At 40.6% G+C, this 27,535-nt stretch overlaps 2 protein-coding genes and 1 long non-coding RNA gene across 6 annotated transcripts in view; 2 read left to right on the forward strand and 1 right to left on the reverse strand.

The window, feature by feature from the left end:
* Positions 1-3,949: 3,949 nt before the first annotated feature.
* On the forward strand, positions 3,950-6,440 carry wdr89 (WD repeat domain 89). The gene is given in 3 exon segments (XM_019349211.2): positions 3,950-4,168; positions 4,893-5,719; positions 5,722-6,440. Coding segments are annotated over 2 exon segments (1,134 nt in total). The 5' UTR covers positions 3,950-4,168; positions 4,893-4,911; the 3' UTR covers positions 6,048-6,440.
* Positions 6,441-6,863: 423 nt separating this feature from the next.
* Positions 6,864-11,170, reverse strand: LOC112843060 (uncharacterized). Its single transcript, XR_003215176.1, has 2 exons — positions 10,971-11,170; positions 6,864-9,152 (listed from the first exon to the last, which is right to left on the reverse strand). It is a non-coding gene; the product is annotated as an uncharacterized LOC112843060 (long non-coding RNA).
* Positions 11,171-11,273: 103 nt separating this feature from the next.
* The window catches only part of ppp2r5eb (protein phosphatase 2, regulatory subunit B', epsilon isoform b), a 51,090-nt gene continuing 34,828 nt past the window's right edge, over positions 11,274-27,535 (forward strand). Inside the window, exons 1-2 of one of the 4 annotated variants that reach the window (XM_005455929.4) lie at positions 11,274-11,837; positions 22,386-22,546. In XM_005455929.4, the coding sequence (XP_005455986.1) occupies positions 11,809-11,837; positions 22,386-22,546 (190 nt within the window). In that variant the 5' untranslated portion in view covers positions 11,274-11,808. Of the gene's footprint in view, positions 11,838-15,390; positions 15,546-22,385; positions 22,547-25,374; positions 25,395-27,535 lie in introns of those variants that run through there. The other 3 variants (XM_003451175.5, XM_005455928.4, XM_019348965.2) reach the window with 3 other exon arrangements.

Genomic DNA, 27,535 nt, shown 5'->3' on the forward strand with positions numbered 1-27,535 from the left:
TGAATCGTGATTTTGGTTTGTTGTGACCCTGATCTTTTGTTGATATTATTTCGGTACATTAATATATTTTTGAAATCCTAAATTGATCTGTCAAAAATATATAATCTGTGTTATTTTCTGTGGTAAGATATGGCTGAATTACAGAATTTCTTTATTATTTGTAATGTCATTAGGAGAGGGATCGACAGAGTCACCAAAGTCTATATACTGTAATAACACAATAAGCTTGTCAAATTGATCCTAATTTATTATTATGATAACTTTAGTTCTTGCAATACAATGTTTAAAACTGTTTTTCCTAAATCTGTTCAGTGATTGGTTTGGAGCAGCCAGCTCTGCTTTGTCAATTCACAAGATGGAGATTTGATTTCTTTTTTTTCTTTCTTTTCTTTTTTTAAAATACTGGATCTCAGAGGAAAAATTGTCTTTCTTGACCAAATATGCAGCATTTAAACTGTGTAGCTAAGCTCTGCCCTACACGTCAGTGCCTTCCTCTGTCCTCAGCTCTGTGCCGTCATGTTGCCTCTTGCACTTTGTATATAAATATGGGAAAATGAGAAGTTTCCTGTTTTTATATATATATATATGTGTATATATATATATATATGTATATATGTATATATGTATATATATGTATATATGTATATATGTATATATATATATATATGTATATATGTATATATGTATATATATATATATATATATGTATATATGTATATATGTATATGTATATATGTATATATGTATATATATATATATATATATATGTATATATGTATATATGTATATATATATATATATATATATATATGTATGTATATATAAAGAAACGTTTTTAATATTTTAGACTGCCCCTGCTTTTGCTTTTTAGTTGCTGTCTTGAGGAAAATTTGCAAGTCTTTGTTTTTAAGTCCACATGTTTGATTTAGTTTGCTTTGCAGAAATGAATTTGCCTTTTTCTCCCTGATCATTTGCGGCTTTCATTCCATAACGCAGTCAGAGAGTAGAGAGATGAGGTGAAGTCTTGTCAGAGTTTCAGTTTGTAATCAAACCCTTCATGATTCCTTCTTTATTTATAAGGTCTCGCTCACTTTCACAGTATTTTTCTTCATGTTTCTGCAGGGCTTTATTGTTGGTTTTCATCTGTGATTGAAAATGTGGCTTATTTCTGTCTGTGTGAATTAACTGAGAATAATAAATGAGAGAATCAAGTAATGTGGCTGCTTGTGCTCAGTTAATCCCTGCAGTGACAGACTGCAGAATGAAAGGAGCAAAAATATATGTGTTTGTAGTTTTGCCTCTGTACACCGCCATTGTGGATTTTAAATCAAATAAAATGTGCACACTTGGAACTTTAATTTGATAGGTTTTACAAACTTTTTGAATTACAACACTTTACATTACATTGGTTTCAACTACAGATATTTTATAATAGTCAGAGGATCAAAACTAATTGGGAAAACTAACATAATTTGAAATGTAACAAATGTTTTAGATACTTGGATGAATCCTTTTGCACTCTGTGATTGCCTGAAGTTTAGAACCCATGGACATCACCAAATGCTCTGCCAGGCCACCTTCAGCTGTTGGACGTCTGTGGGAGGAAGCCAGAGTGAACCCACGCAGACAGTCCCCTGGCCAGATGGTGGATTTGACCTCAAAGCCTTCTTGCTGTGAGGCAGCAATGCAAACTACAGTGCCACTGAGGTGTTCAAAGAAATTTTCAACAAATAACTTCATCCAGGTCCACTTAAACTGTCCTGCATGATGTCAGCTCTCTCTCTCATGCTTTGGATGCAGCCATCCCAAACTCTGTTTTTTGTTTTATCGTGGATAAATAATTGGTGTGTGTGCGCGTGTGTGTGAATGTCAGCCCAGCTTTCCCTTGAGACATGATGGAAAAACTAACAGACCGCTGATTCATCTGTCACCAAACTGCAGTCAGGAAGTCTCACGAAGCAAAACCTGTGCTGGTGAGGACAGTAATCCTTAAACGGGTCAAATTCAGTCCACATGTGAAAGAACATGCGGACAGGTTGTTGCATGATATTATCTGCACAAGAACTTGACTGTTTTGGGGGTCTTTTTGATGACGCAGTCTCTGCTGTGTTTATTTCTCCTGCTGCAGAGCTGTGATGTGTCACAGGAGGACCAGCTTTCCACTTTGTTCTGCCAAAGCTGCTCAGCTGAGCAAGGGAAGAGAAACTCCAGCTACTGGCCTGAACATGAAAGACTTTCACTTACTTCTTTTTTTCCTTTGCTTTAGAAAGTGACAGTGCTAGAGACTGCGGGTGAAGCTCTGTGGATGTTTTACTGGGAAAGATGAGTGTGTCAGTCTGGGCTAAAGCAGCAGAAACTTCACACACTTCAAACTCTAGTTAGCCTTTGCTCACAATCCTTCATTTGTCTCCAGGTTAACAGAGGAGACACTGAGGTTCACGACACAAACAAATTGAAGTTGCAGACACAAAAAAAGCTCAAAGAGGCGCAAAGGAGCCATAGAATCACCAAAAGTGAGAACAGAGACATAGAATTACCACAAACAGTCATCAAAAAAGATGAAAAAGGACTGTAAAGACATGCAAATGATACCAAAGTGAAGTAAAATGGGTGCAAAAAGACTCAAATGGATCATGGAGGAATGCAAAGCACGCATGACAAAGTAATGCAAAATAAATAATAAACTGCAAACAAATATGACAATGAGTACCAAAGACCCACAAAAGGACTAAAATGTGCCGCACAGGGGCACTGTGTCAAAAACCAGAATACAAAGTGATGCACAGTGAGTATGAATACACACTAAATGACCACAAAAAGATGCAAATTGAAAGACAAAGCAAGTAGATTTGTTTGAAGCAGATGCAAATATGAGGAAGCTGGGATTATACAAAGAGCTTTGAGAAACATGAAAGACTTCAGAACAAGAGTGAGTCAGATAATAAAAAGGAAAAAGTCTCCTTCACTCTCCTCCTCTTACTCCAGTACCCCTGAAGGACTGAGGTTGTCTTTAATTTGTTTCTGTGTGGCTCCGATGTCAGATTTGGGTCAGCTGGAAAGCCTAAAACAGTTTGAGACCTATGAGAGCTGCTGCTGCCACCTGCTGGACGACACAAGTATCACACCTGAATTAATTTCATTAAGGCACAAAAATAGTAGAAGTTGATCAGCTTTAGTGCCCCTTTGTAATACAGTAAGTGTTTGTGTTTTGATGATATTTTTGAGTTTCTTGTTCTGTTCCCTATTTTTAACTATGTCTGTAACAAAAAGCCATCTTTAAATTGCCAAAGGCGAAAAAAAACATTTAAGATTTTAAATTGAAGAAAAATTTAATAACAGACATTGATGCAATGCTTCATAGGTTGTTTTTACATATTTAATTTATATTTCTGATGCTTTCTGGTTCGCGGCAGCTGTGTTTCTTGAATAAGCTGATTAATCTTTCCTCTGCAAAGTAAATTAGACGAAACCCCGGTGCATGATGAATCAAGTCTCAGTTTAAGGACCTCGTAATTTACTGTAAATTGTTGAGTATAATGTTTCAGTTCTTCTCTTTGATTAAATCCAGGCCGTGAGACTGACTGACTCACTGCAGAGATATATTAAACCCTTTAAATTCTAAAGAGAGAGAGAGAGAGAGAGAGAGAGAGAGAGAACACATTTTTGCACAATTTTTAGTTGAGATAAATTCAAAATCAAGAAATGTAAATATATACAGTTTGTATGTCTGTTCTTACGTAAATACAGTGTAATAGTGATGTACGTCTTGATGCATGCTCAAGTGATCTACAGTTCTCACATTTTTCATTTTATTAAAAAAATTAAATATAAACTGTTCACAAGCAACGTTATAATAGTGCACTGCGAGGGAAATAAATTCATAATAAATATTAAAAAAATAAAGATTAAAACAGAATATGAAAAGTAATACGGAACCATGTCATGAAGAACGTTTCCACCCGGTCTGTACACACTGTGATACAAAGCACTTCCTCCATGCGTAGTTTTCGATGAAATGAACTCAGTTACGTGTTTTTAAAAGCTTTAACGCCAAAGTCTTTTATTGTAATAACGTGGCAGTGGGCTATTGTGTTGTTTCCAGAATGGCGGCGGACGTGTCCAAACACTAGTGTGTAACACACCGGGAGTTTCCCTTCATTTGTGGCAGGTAGGAAGGTCGGCTTTAACAGCACGCGACACGGTAACATTCACTACACTGATGAACGATGAATGTGGAGCTAGACCCCAGCGCCAAACTCTAAAAAATCCCTAGTACTCGTGTTTAGAGCTAAAACATGAATATTGGAGGTGTTTTGGAAGTGTTTTAATTGGGGGCCGAATTACAAAGTTGGATTCGGTGATTTATTAAACATCATCAGCTGTGTTCTTATATGCGTATGTATGTAGCAAATAAAGAAAGCTGTAGATAATATACATTTGCTATTGAGTCTTGTTATAGGAGACTGAATTGTAAGCAGTTTGCTTTGGTGTTTCAGAAAGAAAAAGTTTAGGATATATTTTAAAAAAACAACAACTTTGTATTTTCCCCACTAAAGCTACACACAGACTGACAACACTGTGGTGTAAGAGCACTGTTATTGCTGCATAATTTAGAAGAATATTCACAATTATCTGTGAGTGGGAGAAACTGTTCCCACAAGTCTCCTTCCACATGAATAAACATGAGCACATTCAGACCACTGTCTAGCTGCTGGTTATTACACAGTTGTAGAAAAGCAGTTCTGTATTAGATTATAAAACCCATGAGTTGCAGGCACAGGTGGATCCCAGGACTTGCAGGGTTTTCACCACTGACAGGAAGTGAAAGACAAAGTTGCTGGATTTGCTGATCAGTGATTTCTGTGTCTTTTTAAATTATTCCATCTCATTAGGAACTCATCAGGAGCTTCCATGGAGGGTTTGGAGGAAAAGCTCAAAGTTCTGTCCATCGCTAGGCGGTCCTGTCCGGAGGAGCCCACCTACCTGCTGGATGTCGCCTTGCAGCCGAGTGGCCTTCTGGCGGTGTCCTGCTCCAACTTCACCATCCACCTGCACAACAAGGACACACTGAAGCAGGTGGGAGAATATCAAGGCCACAATGGGCGGCTCTGCGGGGTAACGTTTGGCCACACCTCCTCTGACCTCCTGTACTCTGGTTCTGCTGACGGGACGGTCCGGGTGTGGGATGTCCGCCGCCCCGGGACGGAGGCGGCCCAGAAATTTAAAAGCGATCCAACGCACTGTTACTGCAGCTTCGACCTGAGCTGCAGCGACACGCTCCTGTGTGCCGGCACTGAGCAAGTGGACAGTGAGGACAGCTTCCTCGTTTTCTGGGATTCCAGGAAACCAGCAGGTGGGCTTCTTGGGGTGTACTCTGAGTCGCACAGCGATGACATCACACAGGTGCGCTTCCATCCCCGGGATAAGGACCGCCTGGCTTCGGGCTCCACAGATGGCCTCGTTAATGTTTTCGACCTCAGCCGGGGGGCGGAGGAGGATGCGCTGCTTGCCACCTGCAACAGCGACTCGTCAGCCAGCTCGGTGTGCTGGTCCGGGGCCGACTACACCCAGCTGCTCTGCCTCAGCCACGATGAGGGGCTGCATCTGTGGGATTTGGGCCAGCTGGATACAGATGAGCCTCTCACCATCTTCAGCACCTCCGACGCTCGCAGCCTGACTCCACTGGCTGACGGACGAGGCGTCGATTACCTGGTGGGGGGCGGTGGCTAGAGGACACCCAAAAGCTGCTGGTGGTCGGCGGGAAGAACAACGGAGACCTCCACCTGATGGAGTGTAACGCCAGGGGTCTTCATCTGCTCAGGAGCCTGGAGGGTGGCCACGCCTCAACGGTGCGCTGCTTCCTGTGGGATGCAGTAGGGGAGGCCTTGTTCACCGGGGGGGAGGATGCGCAGCTTTTGCTGTGGAAACCGGGTGGAGAGGAGCTCACAGCAGGGAAAAGGGAGTCTATGAAGAGCGAGTCAGCTCTCAGACTCAAATCCAGACCTCATAAAAAACATGGCTACCACAGAGAAAAGAAGACAGCATAGTAATAAAGTGAACACTGACCTGACTGAAGCAGTCCTGTGTCCTAAAATTTAAAGCAGCTCAGCTGTTGAGGACGATGTCAGTAAGCAGATGAAATGATGTTCATCTTTGCCTCAGCTGTTGATAGACGCTGTTGTTTTTACTGTGCAGTTTTCTGTTTACAAGCAAAGCATATTCTAGTGTGTCATAGCAGCCTGAATATGGACCTTTCCAGTGTTTACAAAGAAACCAGCTTGCAGGAAAATTGTGACCAGGTGACTTTGAAAGGCAAATTGTATTTTAGTCTTTGATAGAGATCTGGTGGCCCCAGCTAACAAACAGGGCATGTATTTTAATATGAAGAGAGCTGTGTGTGTTTAATAAAAACTTTGGCATGCTGTGTGACTTCACCACAACAATCAGTCTTTATAGTTATTATATTTGTAGCATGCAGGACTGTAGCACTTCTCTAGAAGCACATCTCAGTTTTTAGGCTACAATTGCTGTTCCAGCATCTCACCAGCCACCATCCTCAGAGCTTTGTGTGTCTGGATAGCCTCAGTTCTCCTTGGGCTGGACATGTTCCACTGATTGCTTTAGTGATTTATTTTCATTGAATCACAAAAGCAGCTTTTCATGTCTGTATTCTCACAGTCATCTGTCCTGTGCCCTACGTGCCTGCTTGCATCTGATGTTTTCCAGAAAGCAACACAAAGCGGACGAGGAGATGTCACTGTTGGTATCATAATTGTATGCTGCTGGGATTCATTGCCACGCTTGCTCTTTTGTTGCTGTTTGACAGGTGTCACTCATGTTTTAGACTAGAAATGATTTGTCAATTAATAGAATAGAGAATCAACCAAATCAACCAAAAATGAGTAGAATTTAAAACTAGCTCGGGTTCATTCCAGTGTCAGCTCCTGATATTGTACTCTTCAGGACAGAGGACCCTCCCACCTGTTGTTTAAAATTTTCGTTTGACTTAAAAGAAGAGGAGCTAAAACAGCTTGTTTGAGACAGATGAGAGAAATAAGCATTATCCTAACACTGGAATCATGCAAAGCTACTCAAACAGAGTTGAGTATAAAAATCTGGAGCTGGAAATGAGCAGGAAGTGTCCAGTTTCTGTAAAAAGTAATGCATCGGATTTTCAGCTGTTTTCGATTAATGTTTCTGTATCGCTCACAGTTGAGACCCTTGGACTGTTGGTTGGGCAATACAGGACTTTTTATGATTTCTCAGCTTTGAAATGTTGATGTGGGTATTTTATTTACATGGATCAAATGAACAATCAATGAATTTTAAAAAAGAAGTAATAATCCGCAACCCTGCTTGGCATATTCTCACATTTACTACTGGTAATAAACAGCATATCACTGCCAGTCTACTGACACTGAGCGTTGACATGATTGAGTCTCTGGTTGATCAAACCCACACTGAGAGCTATTTAGGCCTACCACCCAATAAGGTTGGAAATGAGCAGAAAAACTACAAGAAAAGTAAACTGTAGTAAAGTAAAGTTGCCCAGATTATCTTCCAACACCATTATGGCACATATTTGAGGGTTTCCATGGCAGAATACTGGTAAAAAGTAGCACAGATGTGTCGCAGTCAATAGTAAATAAGAGCCAGCATGTGCAGGAATACGGCTCCAAACACAAGGATTCATCTTGAGGAGAAGGACATCTTAAAAACAGCAAACTGTTTGTTATAAGTGAGGTTTAATTACACTGGTATTGTAAAGTGACTGGTTTCCACTAAGTACAATGAAGTACAATGAAACATACTATGCATTAAATTTGTTATACGGTATAGTATGACATACTGACAGCTTCCTCCTATATCCATTTTTACACTTTATATCTTCTAGTTCCAATGATTCCTTCAGCTGGCCAGCTGTTATTACTGGATTACTTCCTGAAAGTCACCTGAGCTGCGCGGCACAGTGGGATCACGCTGAGACTGCAGCTATCCTTCTCAAATGGCAGCGAGTGGAATAACTAGACTGGCAGTGCAAGTTTCTGTGTGTGTGTTTCAAGCCAGTGGAGTCATGCAGTGAATCTCATTCACATTAGCGATCATTGCAGTGACTCAGGCTTCATCTTTGCATTCTTTTAACCATTCATCATACTATGAATTTTTTGCAGTGTGAAAACATCGGCTGAGTCATTACATTCTATTAGTAAATACAGACGGACAAAACAAAAGACAAATCTTTTTGGAGTCTCACTCTGGAAGCTAAATGATATTTACATGTAAAAGGAAAGAAACAGCTATCCAAATTTGGTGTACCTAATAACCTGGTGTACCTAATGTACTCAGTTTCAGAGAGGACTTCACATCCTGCTTTTTACTATATATGTTTGGTACCTTAATGTGAAGTTTTCACAGGACTCTGTAGAAACTAAGTACACCCTCACTGCTTCCACAGGATTTAAGAAGGTAAGTAGCAGCCACATGCTGCTAATCAGATGCACTCGATTAACTGATCATCAGAAAGCGTGAGCAGCCCTGTAACAGCAGAGGTTTTGGCAGTTTTGGGTGTGCGTTACCATAATCCCACAATTTTCCCAGAAGTGGACGTAACAGGAAATTCACTCCAGGGTCAGACTGTGCAACGTGAAGAGAAATTACAAAAAACCCCAAGAACCACAGCTCAGAGTCTGCAGGCCCAGACAAGTTAAACGTTAAAGTTCATGACAGCACAATTAGCAAATACTGAACAAGTATGTCTTGTTTGGAAGGGTTGCTAGGAGAAAGCCTCTTCTCTCATAACAGAACATGGCAGCGTGGCTAAAGTTTGTGAAGTTGCATTTGAACAAACCACAAGACTTCTGGAGCAACATCCTTTGGACAGGCGATAGGGGAGATGTTTGGCCAAACTGTACAAAGCCTTGTACCAGCATATCAGCGCAAATACTAATAATAAAGCACAGGGTAATGATCTGGGCTAGTTTTGCAGCTGCAGGACCCGTCCACCTTGCAGTCACTGAGTCGACCACGACTTCCTCTGTACACAAAGTTTTCTTAAGTCAAATGTTAGGTCATCCGTCCAACAGCTTGGCTGCAAGTGTATGGTCCAACGGGACAATGATTCCAAACACAGCAGCAGATCTACAGCAGAATATCTGAAAAAGAAAAGCATCAAGCTGACTGAAATGCTGGACCTTAAATAGGCTCAGTATAAACGAATGCCCACTGAACTGAAGCAACATTTTAAAGACGACTGGGTTAAAATTCCTCCACAATGATGTGAAAGACTGATAAAGTCATTAAAGCCATAAAGAGCTATTTCTGTTAACGGTGGTTCTACAAGCTACTCAGTCACAGGTTTTTCAAACGACTGCAGAGTCCCATGAAAACTGACTTCTTCACATCTGTATACATATAATTGCACAGAAAAGAGTAAACTTTACTGCAGATATTACTGAAAGACAGTGATGGAGCCACAGTTTTTATAGAGTGACCACAATGAGACCATTACTGAGAATGGGGTGATGGAGAAACGTCATCTTTTCTTTTAAATATCTGTTTATATTCTTGATAAGTCACTGTATTCCTAACCGCTAATTTGTTGGTCACTCACATGCTTATTTGTGCACTCATTTGATAACCGAATTTATATGACCCCTGATTGCTTAAAAAACATAATACAGAACTATTTTTTAAGTCATTCTTTTTAAATTGTTGATAAAGTTCATGATTCCTAATTTAGTAGTGTAGTCGTGATGCTAACTTAGCTACAAATGAGGTTTTACTACTAAAACTTGTTGATATGGGAAATAAAGCTGTAGAGAAATGTCTCCTCTAAGTTGTGTGTAATTTTACTTCAGTAAGTGTGAACAAGGCCTCTAGCAGGCTTCATTGTTACAGTGGCAAAACCAAAGTGTGGTTTCGCTGGTCAATATGATGCAGTTTTGCTATTTCTGTCCTTAGTGACAACAGTGAGAAAATACTTCACTAGAGATGATGCTGACAATGCTCGCTGCCTCAGACATACCAAATCTTGTGGAGTTCTGAATGAAGCAAAAAAAAAAAAAAAATCACAACCAACATTACACTCACCAAAGATACTCCTTGAAAACTATAAAACACCAGGGTGACTAAAGAAATGCCAAAGGACTAGAAGAGAGGGAAATGATAACGAAACAGGAAAAGCAAACTCAAAGAGACAGCAAACAGCTAGAAGGATGAAAATGATGAGGAAGCAGATGAAAAAAAAAAAATCACAAATAGTCACAGAGGAATGCCGCAGAGATGCTGTGAATACATAAAATGAGACAAAATGACACTAAAATTAACACTTAAAGAAGCAAAACAACCACAGACACAGAAAACAGCTATAGAAAAACACTATGGGATATAAAGTTTTTGTTTTTATTTTGTATGAAAGGTGCGAAACCTTTTTACACGGCCTTCTGCCTCATAATTGTCCAAGCCAATAACGTTAGATAAAACTACCCCTGCACACAGTGCGTTAATATTAATAATTATTGCTACTTACACGTTAAAACACCAGTAATTCAAATACATAACATATAGCTAGGCCTATGTAACACTTCAGTTGACACGTTTCCAGTGTAGTGACTACTTATGAATTATATGGTATATTGTTTTTTAATAAAAAAATGTGTATAATTTGCTGTAAAGTTGGAGCAGAAACTATTTGTAAATGTGATATTTTAAAAAGCTAGCAAGCGAGAGAAAACCAATACGTGAGCGAGTAAAGGGAACACCCATACATGCCCTAGCATTAGCTATATAGCGCATTCACAGACCTATATATCAGTTATGTAACTCTCGCTGTTGTGTTTCTCTCTAATTTCGGTTCTAGGGCTAAAATGCACTCGTCTTTCACACAGCACTGCTTCGGCTGTGAGGTCTTCAAAAACACTCATAAATGTGCAATAAACGATTGAACAGAACGAGCGTTAAAATGCGGATACAGAGAAGCGAGGTTCAGGGCCGGGCCTCGGACAGGTTTAGCCTCATTCCGGCACGCTGCGTGGTGAAGCCTCCACACATACACACGGTACTTCGCTCTCTGCCCCGATCTTTTTCCTTGTCCCTTCTCCTCTACCTAACCGACGGATTCGGAGCCTCGTTTCTCCGTGTTGTGACTGACAGCTCTGGCTGTCCAATCACAATTGCGGACATCGCTCCCTGCAGCCAATCAGCTTTGTACGTGGTTCAGATGCTCGTCCAGCACGCTACGCTACGCTGCGTCTCTGTTATGTGTGCCATGGTCTCAACCCAGCAGTGTTGACAATAGGGTGAAAGGAAACAGCCCCGGATCATAGACGAGCAAAGAAAACACCAAAATCCAGGGGTTTGGGGAAGACGAGCGAGTGAATCAATAACAGGAATGTAAATGCGTTAACGTAATCGTTTGTATAGGTGTATTTTGTAATTAATGGGAGTTTGAGGATTATTCCGTTGGAAGGAAGGCTACTCGTGGGTTTGGCTGTTTCAGGCCAAAGATTTTCCTGCTGCTCCGCCGCTGCTGGGGAAAGGCTGTTCTTACCGAACTGGAGGTAGCCTAACTAATAGCCCGATAGCTTTCCAAACATAGGATAACTCCTCGCCGCCGTCTCCGTTGCGAACCGCAGAGGATCAAGGTAAAGTACTACGATTGGAGAGCTACCAGCCACTTGGTCGGCTGCAGCTTGTCGGGCTCGGGTCGGGACTCGGGACGGTGTGTGTTTCCCAGCCTGGTCACTCTGTCAGTCTGTGAGCGCTAGCTAACGGTAGCAGCATTAGCACTGCCCCGTATTTACATCTGGGATGATGGGTGATCGCCCGAGCCCACCCAGGTAACTCTATCTTATTAGCACATATTAGCGTTGATATAATCGCAAGTTTCATTCTTTTAATCATCTTCTTGTGTTTCCTTGGGCTGGTGGCGGGTCTTAAGCTAAGGCTACATGTTCAACTTGAGCTAACCCGCGATAACCGTTGCACTAACGTTAGCTAGCTACCGAAAATATAATTTTCTAAAGCAAAGCTTCAAAGCTTTGACATGAAAGCCGCTTTATCTTCATGGCTATAATGTCTTAGAGCTTTATGTGGTCTTTGGAGACGACTATCTAGCGTTCAATGCGGCTTTGTAACGGTTAGTCGGGATGCTAACACTGCTAGCTAGTTAACGCTAGTGAGGCTATCGCGCTGTCAAGTTTTGAATGCTGCGCTGCCTCCTCCTCCTTCTGCTGCTGCTGCTGCTGTCGCTGCCAGGCCCGATTTGCCCAAGCTAACGCCAGCTCTCCCGAACGGCTTCATTTTTGACCTTAGAGTTGATGGCCTACTTTGCTGCTCGAGCTGATAACAGCGGCAAATATGTGACATCAAATTGCACTGTACAGAAACTGGGGTTTATTGAGTTTTTTGCTGTATGAAGCGGCCCACGGGCTGGTTCGCTCAAAGTAAATGCTGCTGTTTAATCCTCGTGAGTTGAAAAAGCCCCATGAACCCAGCCTGAGACAAGTTTAGCTTTCCTGTCAAGTGAAGCCAACTGTCAAACGGTGTGGAGATAATCCTACATGAACTTTGACTGGCTATGCACTAAGACGCTGTTTCTGACAGGCTCGTACCTCTAAACTTGTCATCTTATATTTTCTTGCACAGACCACCATTGTTTCTACATGTTGAGTAATGTGTATAGAACCGTTAGGAGGGAGGGAGAGAGAGATCATCGCCACTAATAACAATGTAGTGACATTGTAGATGAGAGGTGGGAGCATGGTGATGAGTGCAATGCATCGGGCTAACTTTGAAGTATTATCATACTACTCCTACTTTTGCTTTTATTCTGCCTAGTCTCTAGATCCCCAGCCGTTTATAGGAGGCCAGGTGTGGCCTTTCATATACGCATATTTTCACTGTCTGTTTTTTTTAGGAAGGTTTACCCCTGTTCTGTGTCACATCTGGCTCACCTTTAAGGTTCTAGAGTTTAACCATGTTGTTAACAGGTCCAACCCTAACTCAGATAACTTAACATCCAAAGTCTTCTGTGTTTATGACAAGGCTGGTACATTAACTGCCTCCTTATCAGCTCTGTGTGGTTATATGTGTGTGTGTGTGTGTGTGTGTGTGTGTGTGTGTGTGTTTGAAAGTTGCTGAGTTCATTTGTACTTAGATGTGTGAACAGCACAGTTCACCCATGAATGAATCACACCAATTAGATGGGCTGTCAGGTTGCAGCATTCAGCTGATAGTAGCAACAGGAGACTTTCGGAAGTATGAGGATTCAGTACAGTAAGCCAGGGATTCATACTGGTATTGTTAGTTCAATTTGTTAGCAATTTTTATTGGATGGATAAAGTAACCTGTCTTCTTTATGTTGCTGTGACATGCATGATACTTGCATGACTCTTATTTTTGGGAGGCAATAAAAGCTGCAAAGCAGGATGAATTATTGAATTTAAGGGCATATCGTGTGTTTAACTTACACAAAGGACTGTTTGATGCAAAAATAATGCATGCACGGATATCAACTGCTTATATGTCGAACTGCACCATATATTTTCAGTTTTGACTGATAAGATGACATTTACTGCTGGCAGTAAATATTGAAAAACACTTACATTTTTTTTAACTTATTATAATGAACACTTATGTTTTCCTTAGCAAAAAAGTAGAATAAATAATGATAAAAGCAAGTTAAATAAAACAGTCTGTGCATTTATAGATTTCTTTTGGTATGGATGAGCTAAAAAAATAATTTAATTAACAACCAAAAAGTGTCTTTGAGGCTCTTTTTTCTGAAGCAAATTATTATCAGAGTCATGTTATGGAGTGTTGGCCAGACAAACCAAGACACCTGTAGATGTTACATAAGTGGCACGGACTTTATTTATTTTTTTATTTTCTACTATTTCTGTGACATTTAATAAGCCAAATGTACTTCTAACAATGTAGATAATGATTTTGCAGGCCTATATAAAGAAAATGTTTTTATTATTATTATTTTTATTTCCATTAAATAAAAAGAAAAACAGTTGGGCTGTACCAAAATATGACTCTTGTCGTATTATGAAAACTTTTCAAATACTGCACACTGTGCAATCCTGTAAAAAACTAAGTCCACAGCATGATCAGTAGCTTGTGCAACCATTTAGCAGCAATATGTTGAATAAATAGTTTTCCGTATGCCGTTATAAGTCTCTCACATCCCTGTGTAGAAATTTTTGTCCACTCTTCTTTAGAACATTGCTTCATTTCATTGAGGTTTGTGAACATTTGTTAATGCATAGCTCTCTGTGATCAGGGTATGGTCTGCAATACCTTGATTCTGTTCTTATTCAGCTATAGTGTTGTAGATTTTCTGGTGTGCTTTAGACCATTACCCTGTTGCATGACCCAGTTTGGGTAAGCTTTAGCTGACAGACAGATGGCCTCGTGTTTGACTACAGAATACTAGTTCATGGTGGACCAGTTCAGATCCTGTGGCTGCAAGACAAGCTCAAATCATCACGTCTCTACCACCGTGCTTGACAGTTAGAGTAAGGTACACAGCTGATATGCTGTGTTTGGTTTTCTCCAACCGTCGTGCTGTGCTTTATGGCTAAACATCTCCACTTTGATCTCATCTGTCCAAAGGACGTTGTTTAAGAAGTTTTGTGGTTTGTTTTGATGCAGCTCTATAAACCTGAGCCATGCTGTTACATTTTTCTTTTCTTTTCTCTGGGCAACACTTTGAAAGAAGCCCTATTTGTTGAGTATCTTTTTTTTAAATTGTAGCTTCACGAACTTTAACATTTAACATGCTAATTGAGGCCTGTAGAGTCTAAAATGTAGCTCTTGTGACTTTTGCAAAAAACTCAAGAGACATCCACCCCATTGCTAACACGCACCCAAATCCTCAAGACCAGCAAACTGCTAAAACTTCTGCTTTTATTGAGGTGCTCACACTTGCTAATGATCAACAATCAACTGCATTTGATCAGCAGCATGTAGCTATTCTTAATTCTTAATTCCTTAGAAAGCAGTAAGGGTATACTTAGTTTTTTACAGGACTGCATAGCATGTTTTAAGCTGGTATGCCTGACATCCCTCTCATCCACAGCACTGCATTCCTGTACATATTTGCGTGTGCATTTTTGTTCCCTTACTCCAGCTCCTTTCTTTCGGCCTTGCCATTGCCTGTTTGTTGACTTCCTGTCGTACAGCAGCTCCCTCCCTCCTCTTCCTCCTTCCCTCCCTCCCTCCCTCCCTCCCTCCCTCCTCGTCCTCCCTTTCGGTTGGTCTCCCTGTTGCTTGCTATGCACCCCTCCTCTCTCCTTCCTCCTTGTTCTTTAATCCCACCCTCACCAAGCCTGTTTGGATGTCATCTGTTCTCTTATGTAAGAGGCATGGGAGGAGAATGGCTTTGGTGCTTGGGTGCCATACGTCTGACCAGGCGGCATAGTCTTGCTCTCCCTCGTGTGTTGTGGAGTGTTGTCGCCATTAGCTGCTTAGTCAGAGAGAACGATTGAACGTGAGGCACTGATGGTTGTACACAGGGATTCCAGTGGTCCTATCCACAGGTAAGGAAAGTAATGTGGCTGTACAGTTTTTAGATTGTTCCGAAGGTGACTAATCGCAATTTGGTCATTTTCAGTGGTGCTGCAGTGGAAAAGCACCAATTTGTACTGTTTACTTTTACCATTTGTGATGTAGCAGGTAGAAATTGAAATTAAGTCTTTGCCTTGTTTCTTTTTTACTTTATTTTTTTTTTGGAGCTGAATGATGCTCTTTGTCGTCATAGCAGAGATTAAAACTTGTATTGCCTGAAATCATGAACACAAAGAGCTGGAAAGTCTCGCCATAATATTATAATGGAATCTTGGGGCTGATATGGACCCCCCCTGCCCACGCCAAAAAATTTAATATTATATTTTATAAAAGACAGCTGGAAGTGCTGATTTAACCGTTTATAAGAGTAAAACTTGATTATCCAAGAGGTGTCAACGAGTACGACGTCAGAGCTAGTCCACTTTCAGACATTAGCCAGGGATTATCGCTGAGTGCAGGTGATTTTTAGATGCCTCAGCCTTGCTTTGTCCGGTATCTGTAAGGCTCTGTACCCACAGCAACAGCACAGAGAACAAGTGGCAAGGTGTCAATTTGCAAGTGTTTTTGTTATGTTTATACTGTAGCGCATGTCAGCCTTGTGATAAAGCTGACATACTTTTTAGGCTCACATTTGAATAGTTTTGAAAGGCAAAACTATGGCAGGAAATCTTTCAACAAAGAAAAAACAAACAAACCAAGCCTCCATCGTGTGTTGTCCTCAACCATAGTATCTTTTTTTTTTTAAGCAGAATTTTAAGTTTGTTAGCTGCCAGGCTGGCTGATGCTAACCAACCACAGGAGAGATCAGTGTTTAGCTGGAGGTATTTTCCAAGACCAGTGACGGTGCTGATGCCAAACAGAAGGCATTCACACAGCTGGATCATTAACTGCTGGGTGACAATGAAAGTGAAGACCGTGAGTAGTACTGACAGATGACTCTCGTTGTATAATTGGTGTTGTCATTTGTGACTCTGTGTCTGTAGTAGGGATGGGTATCGTTTAGGTTTTATCCGATACCGGTGCCAAACTGGTACTTTTGAAACGGTGCCGGTGCTTAAACGGTGCTCAAACCGTTGCTTAAAGAATGGAGAACACAAAATTGGTCCAAAAACCTCTCATGTTCAGCTGTTTTTTTTTTTTTTTTTTCGTAAAAAGATAACAATGTTAGCCTTTTCTGCAGCTATAGGGCATATATGGTATCACTCTTGGCTGGAAGCAGTGCTTAAACAATGGAAAAAACACAAACTTTGTCCAAAAACCTCTCATGTTTAACTGTTTTCCACTTTTTCTTTGGTCATTTTAGCCTTTTTGGCCAGGGTGAAGGGAGTATCTGCCATCAAACAAGAAGACAGCCGCATGTAACTACGACGGTGTTTGCTAGTTCACCTTACATGCATTAATGTAATAATGTGGTTGGCGTACTCAACGTTAATTACACACGAACAACATGAAGCTACTCACCCAGAGAAGAACGGCTGCTGCTGCCATCATCATCCGTCATCATTTCTGCTACGCTGACAGGGCTAGGGGCCAGGACTCTCCTCTTCGGGTTTTTGGGGGATGTTGCTAACTCCAGGTCCGATAACAGGCACCACATCCGCAGTAGATGTGCTCGGTGTGAGGTCTCGCAGCAAGCTATCAAACACGGCGCATTTCTCGGCTTTAAAAAAACCCGCTATGCGTCGCCGGGTGTTTGATCAGATTTGAGGTCACATATCACAGTATCAGCTTAAAGCACTTGTTGCAGGCTGCTGAGTTTGCATCTTTTGCTGTGAAGTACAGCCAGACTTTTGACCGCTTCGCCTTGGGCATTTTTAATCTGTAGCTCTGCTCTAAAAGAATGTACGTACCTGGCCCCGCCTACTATCCTCGGAAACGTAAAATGATTGGCTAGAATTGGCTCAGGAAAAAAAAAGCACCGAAATAAAGCACCGAAATGTGCGCTGCTTTTCGGTCTGGTTACTACCGTTTATGTCAGAACCGGTCTCACCGGACACCGGTACCCATCCCTAGTCTGTAGGGAGCTGTGGTAGTTTAACAGAAAGTATCCTGTTTGGCGTACAGTCATGACTTACATGACAGGTTTGTTAGCGATATTGTTCATATGCTTACCTCAAGGTGAGGGGAGGGGCTTTGCCTGATTAGCTGCAGTGGTGCTGCGTAAAGTTGTGTGTCAACTAGAGCAAGTGTTGCATCAGTACTGTTGTAAATGAATATCTACTCCAATGGTTTCTTGTATCTTACCTGGTAGATTGTATTTTTTTTTTCTGGTTGACAAGTCTACTTATACACTCACTCAGAAATAATGAATATTAGGGCTGTGCGATATGACCAAAATCTCATATCCCGATATTAAAACATCTATCGTCGATATAACGATATAAATTACAAAAATGTAACAGTTCCTGTAAATTCTGTGAATGTCGGGCATCTCGACTTGCGTGAAGTGTTTCCAGCTGGGCGTCGCGTACCTGGAGTCAAGTGTTTTAACTGATGCATGAAACGATATATTTTTAGACATAAGTTGTAACGGCCGCCGTTTTCTTTGTGAGTATTTATTACACGGCGTGCTGCGGGGAAAAGCCTGTTCTAACGTTTGAGTCTAAGGTTTATTTTTTAGCACCTGGCGGCTCTTTTTTGCTTCTCATCCGTTAATACTCTGCATCTTTCACGTGACTCGTTTTATTTTGAAAAGCCTCAACAGGATCTTGAGCTTTATTGTGAAAGGTTTATGTGGAAAATAAACAAGCGGACACGCCGTGGTTTTACCGTCGTTGTTGCTAACGAAAACGCATAAAAAACAAGCGCTTGTCCTTCCATAGTGTGGTTATATTAAATATAAGAGAAAGAGAGAACTTTAGGAAATTAATATAGCCACTACAGTGACCATCAAAATGATGAAAAAATATTGCCGTAAACAGTTTATTTTGCGACACCACGAAACAAACGATAGCGTAAAATGAAACGATAGACGTTTTTCTATCGTCATCCGATATATATCGTTATATCGAACAGCCCTAATGAATATGACACGACCACCTTTGTTGGCCAGACCATCAAAGTCTGGCTTCATGTCTGATGCATGCAGCACAGTGGACAGATGTTTAGCCGTCCCTTGGGATCTATTATGTGCTGTAGTTCGTCATAGAAAAGGCTTGTTTGCCTCTGTAAGTGAGCTGTTGATGCTTTTGTTTTCCTTTTAGGATGTTGTGGGCTGCACTGAGTTCGCTCAGGGTAGTTCTGTCTATATTAAACCTATGTGCTAGTGCTAATTTGTTGTAGTTGTGCAAAACGTCTGGCTTGAACCAGGGTCTCCATCTGCATTCAAATGATAAACAATGATAATAGATATTTGAAAGTTTACCTGGAAGATTGTGATGATTCTCACTGACAGCTTTCTTTGGATCTATTTGCCGTATGTTTAAAGTAAGACCTTACAGTCTGTTGCAATTTTCAATTGCAAAAATATAGATTAAAAAAAAAAGAACAAAGTAGTTTTGCATTACAACTGGAAAAGGGGAAAAAACTGATTGCGCAATAGCAAGTTCTTCTATAACTCGTTAAAACTTTTTTGTGGTTGAACTTGAGGCTTTGCCATTTGAAAATCTCCAAAACTTTTAATTGTCATCCTAGATTGACTGATTTTTGAATTTGGAAGCCCATGTTCTTGGGAGGACTCTGCCTTTTCTCCTGCTGACTGGCTCATTGTAATGTAAACAAACACACATAGTCAGTCTGTAATGACAGTATGCTGTAAATGTGTACAAACTGTCCTAAACACTGACATCTGCAATCTAATGCTTAGCAGAAAGATGAGAGAACTGTGGTTTTGAGGCTGTTTTAGCATATCTTCTTATAATCACAGTTGGCACTCCTGATTTTTATCTTCTTCCTCTTGTAGTCATATTCCATCAGTGCTGACAGTTTCATCACAGAGAACCACAGATGTACATGTTGCTTCTCTACAGTCATTAAAACTGCTGTAGATTCTTTACTATGATGGACAATAAGCGGTGCATCCTCAGGGAGCTTTTGAAAGGCTTCGACTATCCATATGAATGATGTGCGTATGTACGTGTTTGTACTGAAGTCCAAGCCTGTAGTACCTCTCCTCGCTCTGTTGTATACAAGGCCTGGTGGGCATGTTGTATGACAGCCTTTTGACAGAACATTTGCTGCCAGCACAGACCGCAGCCTGCAGCATCTCATTCATGTCTTATTACCGGTATATAAGGATTTTTGTTAGCACTCGAATTTATGTCTTCTCAGCCCCCCCATGCCATCCAGGTCAGTTAGTGATCAGGCTCTTTGTCCTCTCCTGAAATCAGAGTCCAGTTAGCTTCCTTATGTCCTGATTAAAGCCTCATGCTAACTAACCGAGGCCAGTTTTGTTGTGGCTTGTGGTTGATATTGAGCTTTGTATTTTTCCCATTTACAGTACTGTTGCAAGAAGAAAGTGGGAGTACTAATGAAATATGGTCAGTTAAAGCCAAACACACTCACATCTGACTAAATAGTTGTACTTTTCACATCTTTGATTAAATTAATTTCTATCTTTGACTACGGGCTGAATTCCTGAGTTTCATAACTCAAAGAACGAGCTTTTACAGCAACAACCTCTATCCTGTGATTACTTATTACACTGGCGCAACAACGTTGAACCATTTTTCTTCCAAAAAAATATTTTTCCTGGATGTCTTGAGCGGTCCTTTTTAAGTCATGCTATAATACCTGTAATTGGTCAGGGCCCAAAAGATGAGTTCATGACTTCATGCTCCTTCTAAGGTTATTTGAAACTTGTTGTGATGGTTCACATGTTGTCAGGATTCACACTTTATGGAGAGAGACACTCTGTGACAACTCACACTTCTAATCATTGCGTTTCCTTTAATTTAGGTTAAGATTAAGATCAGAACACAGTTCAGTTCACAGAAGTTGAGAAACGATTCTGTGCAACCGGGCTGTTGTGTTTTGGTATCGCTATTCCTTCAGTTCATTGGTGTCTGAAGCAGAGTCTGCCAGCGTCCCCCTGGATGGCCTGGAAGAAGGAGGGTTTATTTGAGCTTTTTGGTTATTTTGCACCAGAAAGCATCATGTTGCAAGACCTTAAAAAATGGATCATGTCTTTAGTTTTTGGCCAAATTTGATCTAAACCAAACATTCGAATCATTGTCAGTTTTACGGTTTTCTTCAAAGCCACTGCCAGAGCAGCACATTTTTGAAACTACTGGTTTTTCTTCAGACATTCCAGGCTGTTCATGCACGTGTTTGTTTTTTTTAAATGGATGTTTCATTGGTTTTGTTCGTATCTTTATAGGTTATTAGCGAACTACCTGAACAACTGAATTGGCTAGTACACCAGCCTAACTGACACTAATGAAAATCTTAGCATGTTAGCTTGGCGTATGTATGAATATTTACTTGTTTGCAGAGTTAGGTACCATGCTTATATCAAAGGATGACAGCAGATCTTTGAGCAGTGTGCATCATACATGCTAATGTAACCAGAGGAGCACAAAAACGGGGTTAGTTTGCAGATGTGAAACTTTGATAAAAATTTTAGCCCCATAAGAGGTTTAAAAAAACATAAAATAAAAATAACGTCACCACACCCACATTTGTGGCTACCTGACAGATCTGTACCTCTGACAGCCAAAAACAAATCCTGAGTGTGCTCTTCCAAACATGTGCTCCTGGGTGTGGTGCAGAAAAGTAGTCTCAAGTGTGACTTCTGCTGCGGCTTGTTTTTGTTGCTTGAGAAGTTAGTTTGTTAGATTCTTTTTTTAATTGTTATTTTAACATGCAATCAGCAGCCAGCACACACAGCAGTTGACATTTCCTCAGCTTCCTCCGACTGTGTCGATAGCTCGCAGCTGCAGAACCAGCTCCATTGTTGTCGGTGCCGCTGTGTATGTGCGTGTGGGGTTTTTTTAAAGGTTTTTTTTAGTTGTGTGTGTGTGTTTGAGATACTTTGATGGTCTTCTGGTAGGTAGGAGTGCCGCTTGTTTGTGTACTGTAACCATGCTTGAACTGAAGCCTAAAGTGTCTCCCATGCTGGGAAAATGAGGCTGTCTGCTTTGGCTGCAGGAAAATGAACTCGCAGAGAGCTAAAACTGTAACTGGGGATGTTGTTGTGTTTTTTTTTTTTTTTTTTTTTGTGTCCATTTGCATGTGCTTACTATCAAAAAACAGAACTCTTGACCTGCATGACCTTGGTGCACGCACACGCTCACACACAAAAAGTTGTACACTTGCTTCCTGTGCCTTAAATTCAAACTGGAATGAGAATGCTTAATTTAAAGCCAATACTGGCATTACACTAATATAAGTTGTTTTTATATGTGTGTGTGTTTTTTACTTTTAAAAATAATAATTTTAAGATGGGGTTATTTGATCTTTTATGTGATTTTAAAGATTTTCTTTTTTTTCTTTCCATGCTGAAATTCTTGGAATAATTTAGAGCTTGAGAGAAATTATTTCTGGACAAATCACTACATTTCATTAACAAACCAGTAAAATTGAAAATAATTTCGAGCAGTGTCAATACACTGTTGAAGCACATGGCTATCAACACAAGCTTGTGCAATTGGCTGAGAAGTGAGAGGAGGGAGTGAGCGGTGACGGCACCAGCAGCATGATGACTGACATTATAAATGATCACAAATAAAGTGTTATGAAATGTAACTGTCCTATGAAAATTGACAATTGACAATTTTTTTCTTCTTGTGTTTAATTCATTTTTGCTTCCTAAACTTGGAGCTTTCTGAACACATCTAATGTGACACACCCCCCCCCCCCGTCTCTCTCACCAGGGCTATGTCCTCGGCAGCCACCACAGCTCCCTCTGTGGACAAAGTGGACGGATTTTCACGGAAGTCTGTCAGGAAGGCCAAGCAGAAGCGGTCGCAGAGTTCGTCCCAGTTCCGCTCTCAGGGCAAACCTATAGAGCTCACGCCCTTGCCCCTGCTCAAGGGTAAGTAGAAACACATGTTTGCATGTATGTGAGAGAAATCTGTAGTTTGTGGGGTGAGAGGCACAAGGGACGGTTACCAAATCAAATACAAGTAACATCTAAAAGGCCCCTAAACTAATGCTGTTAAATGGCCTGCATTTGTATAGCGCTTTACTTAGTCCCTAAGGACCCCAAAGCGCTTTACACTACATTCAGTCATTCACCCATTCACACACTGGTAATGGCAAGCTACATTGTAGCCACAGCTGCCCTGGGGCGCACTGACAGAGGCGAGGCTGCCGGACACCGGTGCCACCGGGCCCTCTGACCACCACCAGGAGGCATACATGGGGTTAGTATCTTGCCCAAGGCATGCAGCCTGGGATCGAACCACCGACCTTCTGATTAGTGGCTGACCTGCTCTGCCACCTGAGCTGCAGCCACCCCTGTTAATCTAATTGTACTGAATTTGAACCCTGGTTCACTGACTCAGTTTCATTGTGTGTTACTATTGAAGTCCTGTAATGTACACAAAAGTGTTATTATATTCAGACATATCATATTTCACGAGTATATTTTTTCAAAATTAATGACTAAATTAATGTAACATAAATGTCTGGATATAGGCTAGTCTAGTATTAATCAATCAGCTGAAATAACAGCTGTGATGAGCACTCGAAATCAACATAAACTAATGCTGAAGATCCAACAGTTGATAAGTCAAGACTGAAATATTACTTTCACCACTATATAAGCTAACTGGATATGCTTTGCCTCTGTCTGTTACACTAGTCAGAGACTGTTTCAGGGACTTCCTCTTTTTCACATTTTTTATGTGTTAAATAATTTGATGACGATGCCACATTAGCAAATAGCCTCCCTAAACGCATATAGTTTGCAGTATTTTTTTTGCAAAGAAAAGGGGGATAAAATGTGCATGTCTACTCTTTGATGAAATGATACTAATGTTGTGAACATACAGCAGAGAAATTAAATGAAAGTAGGCTATCGATCACATCACACAGGTATTCATCTAATACCAATAACAATGATGGTATTCATAGCATTGATCATTTGTATCAATCTACCCACCCCAAGTGAAAACTAAGCCAGCAAACAGCAAATTTCCCCCATTATGCTTAAGCAGCTACAGCAGTAAATACTCAAAATAAAGATTTGTTCTGATTAGTTAAAATCAAGCTGAGCAGAGCAGATGATAGTTATATGTAAACCCATGAAGTTTGATATTTAGGTAAGTAAAATGTCTGAAATTAGTGAAGGTTCATCCGTGGTAGTGTTAAACTTCAGAGTTTTCAGGGCTTTGGGTGCCCCCCCCCCCCCCCCCCGGAAAAATTGGGGTGTTCTAAAACTTTTGACCAGTAGTGTATCTGACAGAAAATAAGCAACTGCATAATGTTTTCACTTATGAATAATTTGTGTGGACACAGTTCCTACCTTAAGTGCACAACGCAGGCTTGTAAAAGGGGGACCTTCCAGTGGCTTTCAGCGTAGATGGCTCATTAAAACATTGCCACAGAAAGTTTAGGCTTTTTTTTTTTTTTAACTCAAGACACTCACCTTCAACTTGTGTTTTGTCTCTTTGCCCATTGATGGCAAATTTAATAGCATTGCTCTGTATAGTCTGGTTGGATTAGTTCTGTTTGAATGCGGTTGCTTTTCTATGCCAACTACTCTCTGTATGCGAGTGTTTATTAGTGACATGTCTAGACAGGCAGATCATTTCGATGATTGCAGAGAGCAGGTTGGTGCTAGAAGACGACTTATACAAGTTATACAAGACCCATTCTAAAATTTACAATCCACCTTAAAAATAATCTTGTTTTATTGTCACAAGTAGTTATGGATTACTTGTTTGCTCTGCCCGATTCTGCTCAGGTCAGCTGGTTGTTGAGTTTGTGGATTTTAAAGCATGTGTCTTACCAAGAGGGAAGTGGCCTGTGTTTGGCACGCTGTGTGACATCAAAACTCATAACATAGTTGAGGGGTGTTTCCCCTGCCTCTTCTTTACTTAGAGTTTTCACTCATTATAACTTTGCGATACCAATATATCAGCAAATGGCTAATACTGGCTAAAAAAATCAGTCTAGAAATGTTCTCATTATATGCAAGATGTATGTGAGGAATAAGAATATCATAGACTAAAATATGAGGCATCTTCTGATTCCTCACATGGTTTAATAATAATGTACCCTGAGCTTGTTCATGTTATATGGCTGCCATGATGAAATGGACTTAACATTTGAACTACCTTGAACAGAGATTGGCTCCTTAAAACAGATATCATCACATTTTGTTTAAGCAAGAGTTTCTTTCAAGTTTAAAGTTGGAAACATGGATACATTTTCAGTACTTTTTTTTCTTACCTCTCCTGTCCTATAAGGCCTCTTCAAGTTATCATGGAACCCCTGAGAAAGTCCAGAGGCTCAGCTTAGGAGGAACTGGCAAAGATCGATTTAAACAGATCTACACCCATGTGTATGTTTTTGATCATGCCACATTATAAGGGCATTTCCTCTAAATTGTTTGATAAATGGTCTCAGTGTATTAATAAGTAATGGAAGGTGTTCAAACATCACATCTCATATAACTTTAACCTGCATTGTGACATACTAAGTGAATAAGGCATCTGTGCTATGCAGCTGGGTGTAGCAATACACAATGAGTTACCCTGACGTTTCACCTGAGTAAATACAACAGTGTGATGGTGTGGTTTGGTAGTGACAGCAGGAATGCTGTCAGACAGAAACCAGACAGATCCTCCTCCTCTCTGAGACTGATGGAAAGTCACTTCATAGTTCCATCTCAGGATGCAGGAAGAGGCAGAAGTGACTGATGAAGGCAGCTGAAGGTAACACTAGGCTCTCTTTTGTCTTAAACTGTGTTAAGGTCATCTTCTATTACACATAAAACTAACAAGTTACTACACTTGGTGCACTGAGTTAATCAGAACCCAAGTAATGGAGGATGCTAAAGCTCTGTGCTAACTGTCAAATGGTTCTGTTCTCTTACCTCTTAGAAGCTTATATTCAGTGACACCTGTGCTATCTGTATGTGTATATGTAGATGCTGTCAGAACACAGCAACATGCTTCAGCTCCTCACTTGTGTTGATTACTGTGGTTTCCATGAGCTGCAGATATTTTTAGTAAAGAGATATAGTCTGTCTGCTAACGAGTGAAGCAAAAACATCAGGGTAGTTCTAAACGTTTCAAAGAAATGCAGAACTAAGTTTCATAGAAAGCCATGCTTCATTTCCTTTTTTGGAAAAGCAGAACAGCAAATCAACCTGGACAGTGATAATATTATGAAATAAAAAAACAAGAAACAGAGCAGGTAAGAGTGCTTCAGGTGAGGTCGCAGACTAAATAAAGCATACTGAAGGTGGGACACATGACGTCCACTCAGTCGCCATGAATTCACAGGGGGAGTTACCCTCTCTGGAATACATCGGAAGTCACACAGACTTTGAACTAGGGACCTGGTGGTTAGAGGAGACTATTGATGTGTAGAAACAGCTTCAGTGATAAATACAATCAGAACCACAGTGTGTGGAACCACAGTTATAGTATCAGAGAGGAATCCCCCTTCTCAAGTGTTTTTTGGGAAATTGTGTAGTGAAGCCGTTAAACAGCAGCAAGTGTACAGCGGATCATATTTCCTGTACTGTTTTTGCAAAAGGCTCTGCTTTCTTCTTCAAAAGGTTGCTTTCAGGAAATTCTGTCCTGTTGTCCTCCCAGTAAACCACCACTGCAAAAAATGCTGGAATCATCTGATAGAGCAGGTTGATAATTAAACAGCAGCACCATTCAGTGTGACCTCAGGTCCTCGAGTACGTGGTTGATATGAATTTAAACCATACCCAATAACCTGTGAGTCAGTTTCTTTTTTAAAAGTGACAGCCCAGATGCACTTTGTTCTTTGAACAGTCATAAATTCTTTTGGATTTACACTGACAATTAAATATTAAATGCTTTTACAATTAAACCTGTCCCAACCAATAATGTCCTTATTGACTTCATCAGAGTCTTTTAATATTTTGTATCTCCTCAAAGAGAGTCACATCCAGTACTTACTTTAGATTTATCGAAATGTTGTAACACTGTGCATGTTTAGCTCTGATACTGACAGCGTAGTTGCCACAGTAATAATTATTACGCGTTTTCACTGTCTGTTTAAAACACTTCTCAGGTTTTTGGCTATACTGACACGATAACATCACACAGTTGCTTACTTGTCAGCACCAAATCCACAATACAAATCTCATAACTCTTAAATAACCTTGTTTTTTCCTCCTCATTCTGATGCTCAGTTTAAACTTAAACAAGGCCATCTTTACCATGTCTAACATACCTGAAAGGATTGAGTTGCTGCCATGTGATTGGCTGATTACATATCTGTGTTAAGAGGTGTGCCTAAGGCCATGCCCACACTAATACGTTTTGGTTTGAAAACCCATCTTTCTGTCTCAGTTTTGGCCTTCCGTTCACACTCAGATGGCGTTTTCGGTCAAGGAAAACGGAGCATTTTGAAAATGCTCTCCAAAGCGGATACATTTGAAAACGCCGTTTTTGTGTCGCAGTTTGGACAGCGAACCCGGAGCCGTTTCGAAAACGATGACACATTTTAGTCATGTGATGCAGTCATGTGACCAATTAAACTAAGATAGTGGAGGGCATTATACAGCAGTTGTTTTGTTTGCACTCAATTTTGACAGCCCTATTAAAGATTAATATCAGTGTGTACATGCTCCAGATAGCTTTAATTCAAATTCTTTAATTCTCACTCGCTTTTGCAACTCCACCTCATTGTTAGTCCATTTAAAAAAACTCAGTGCTTTTCCTCAACATTTTGCTGCGATGTTTCAAAGAGCCGGAAAGTAAATAAACGGCACACAGAAATGAGGCAGGTCGAATGGTCTTGCTTTTCACGCATGCGCAGTACTCGAATGTAAGCGTTAGAGCAGGGCGATATGGCCAAAAATATATATCAC

This window comes from Oreochromis niloticus, linkage group LG19 (genome assembly GCF_001858045.2).
Source record: "Oreochromis niloticus isolate F11D_XX linkage group LG19, O_niloticus_UMD_NMBU, whole genome shotgun sequence".
NCBI classification, from domain to species: domain Eukaryota; kingdom Metazoa; phylum Chordata; class Actinopteri; order Cichliformes; family Cichlidae; genus Oreochromis; species Oreochromis niloticus.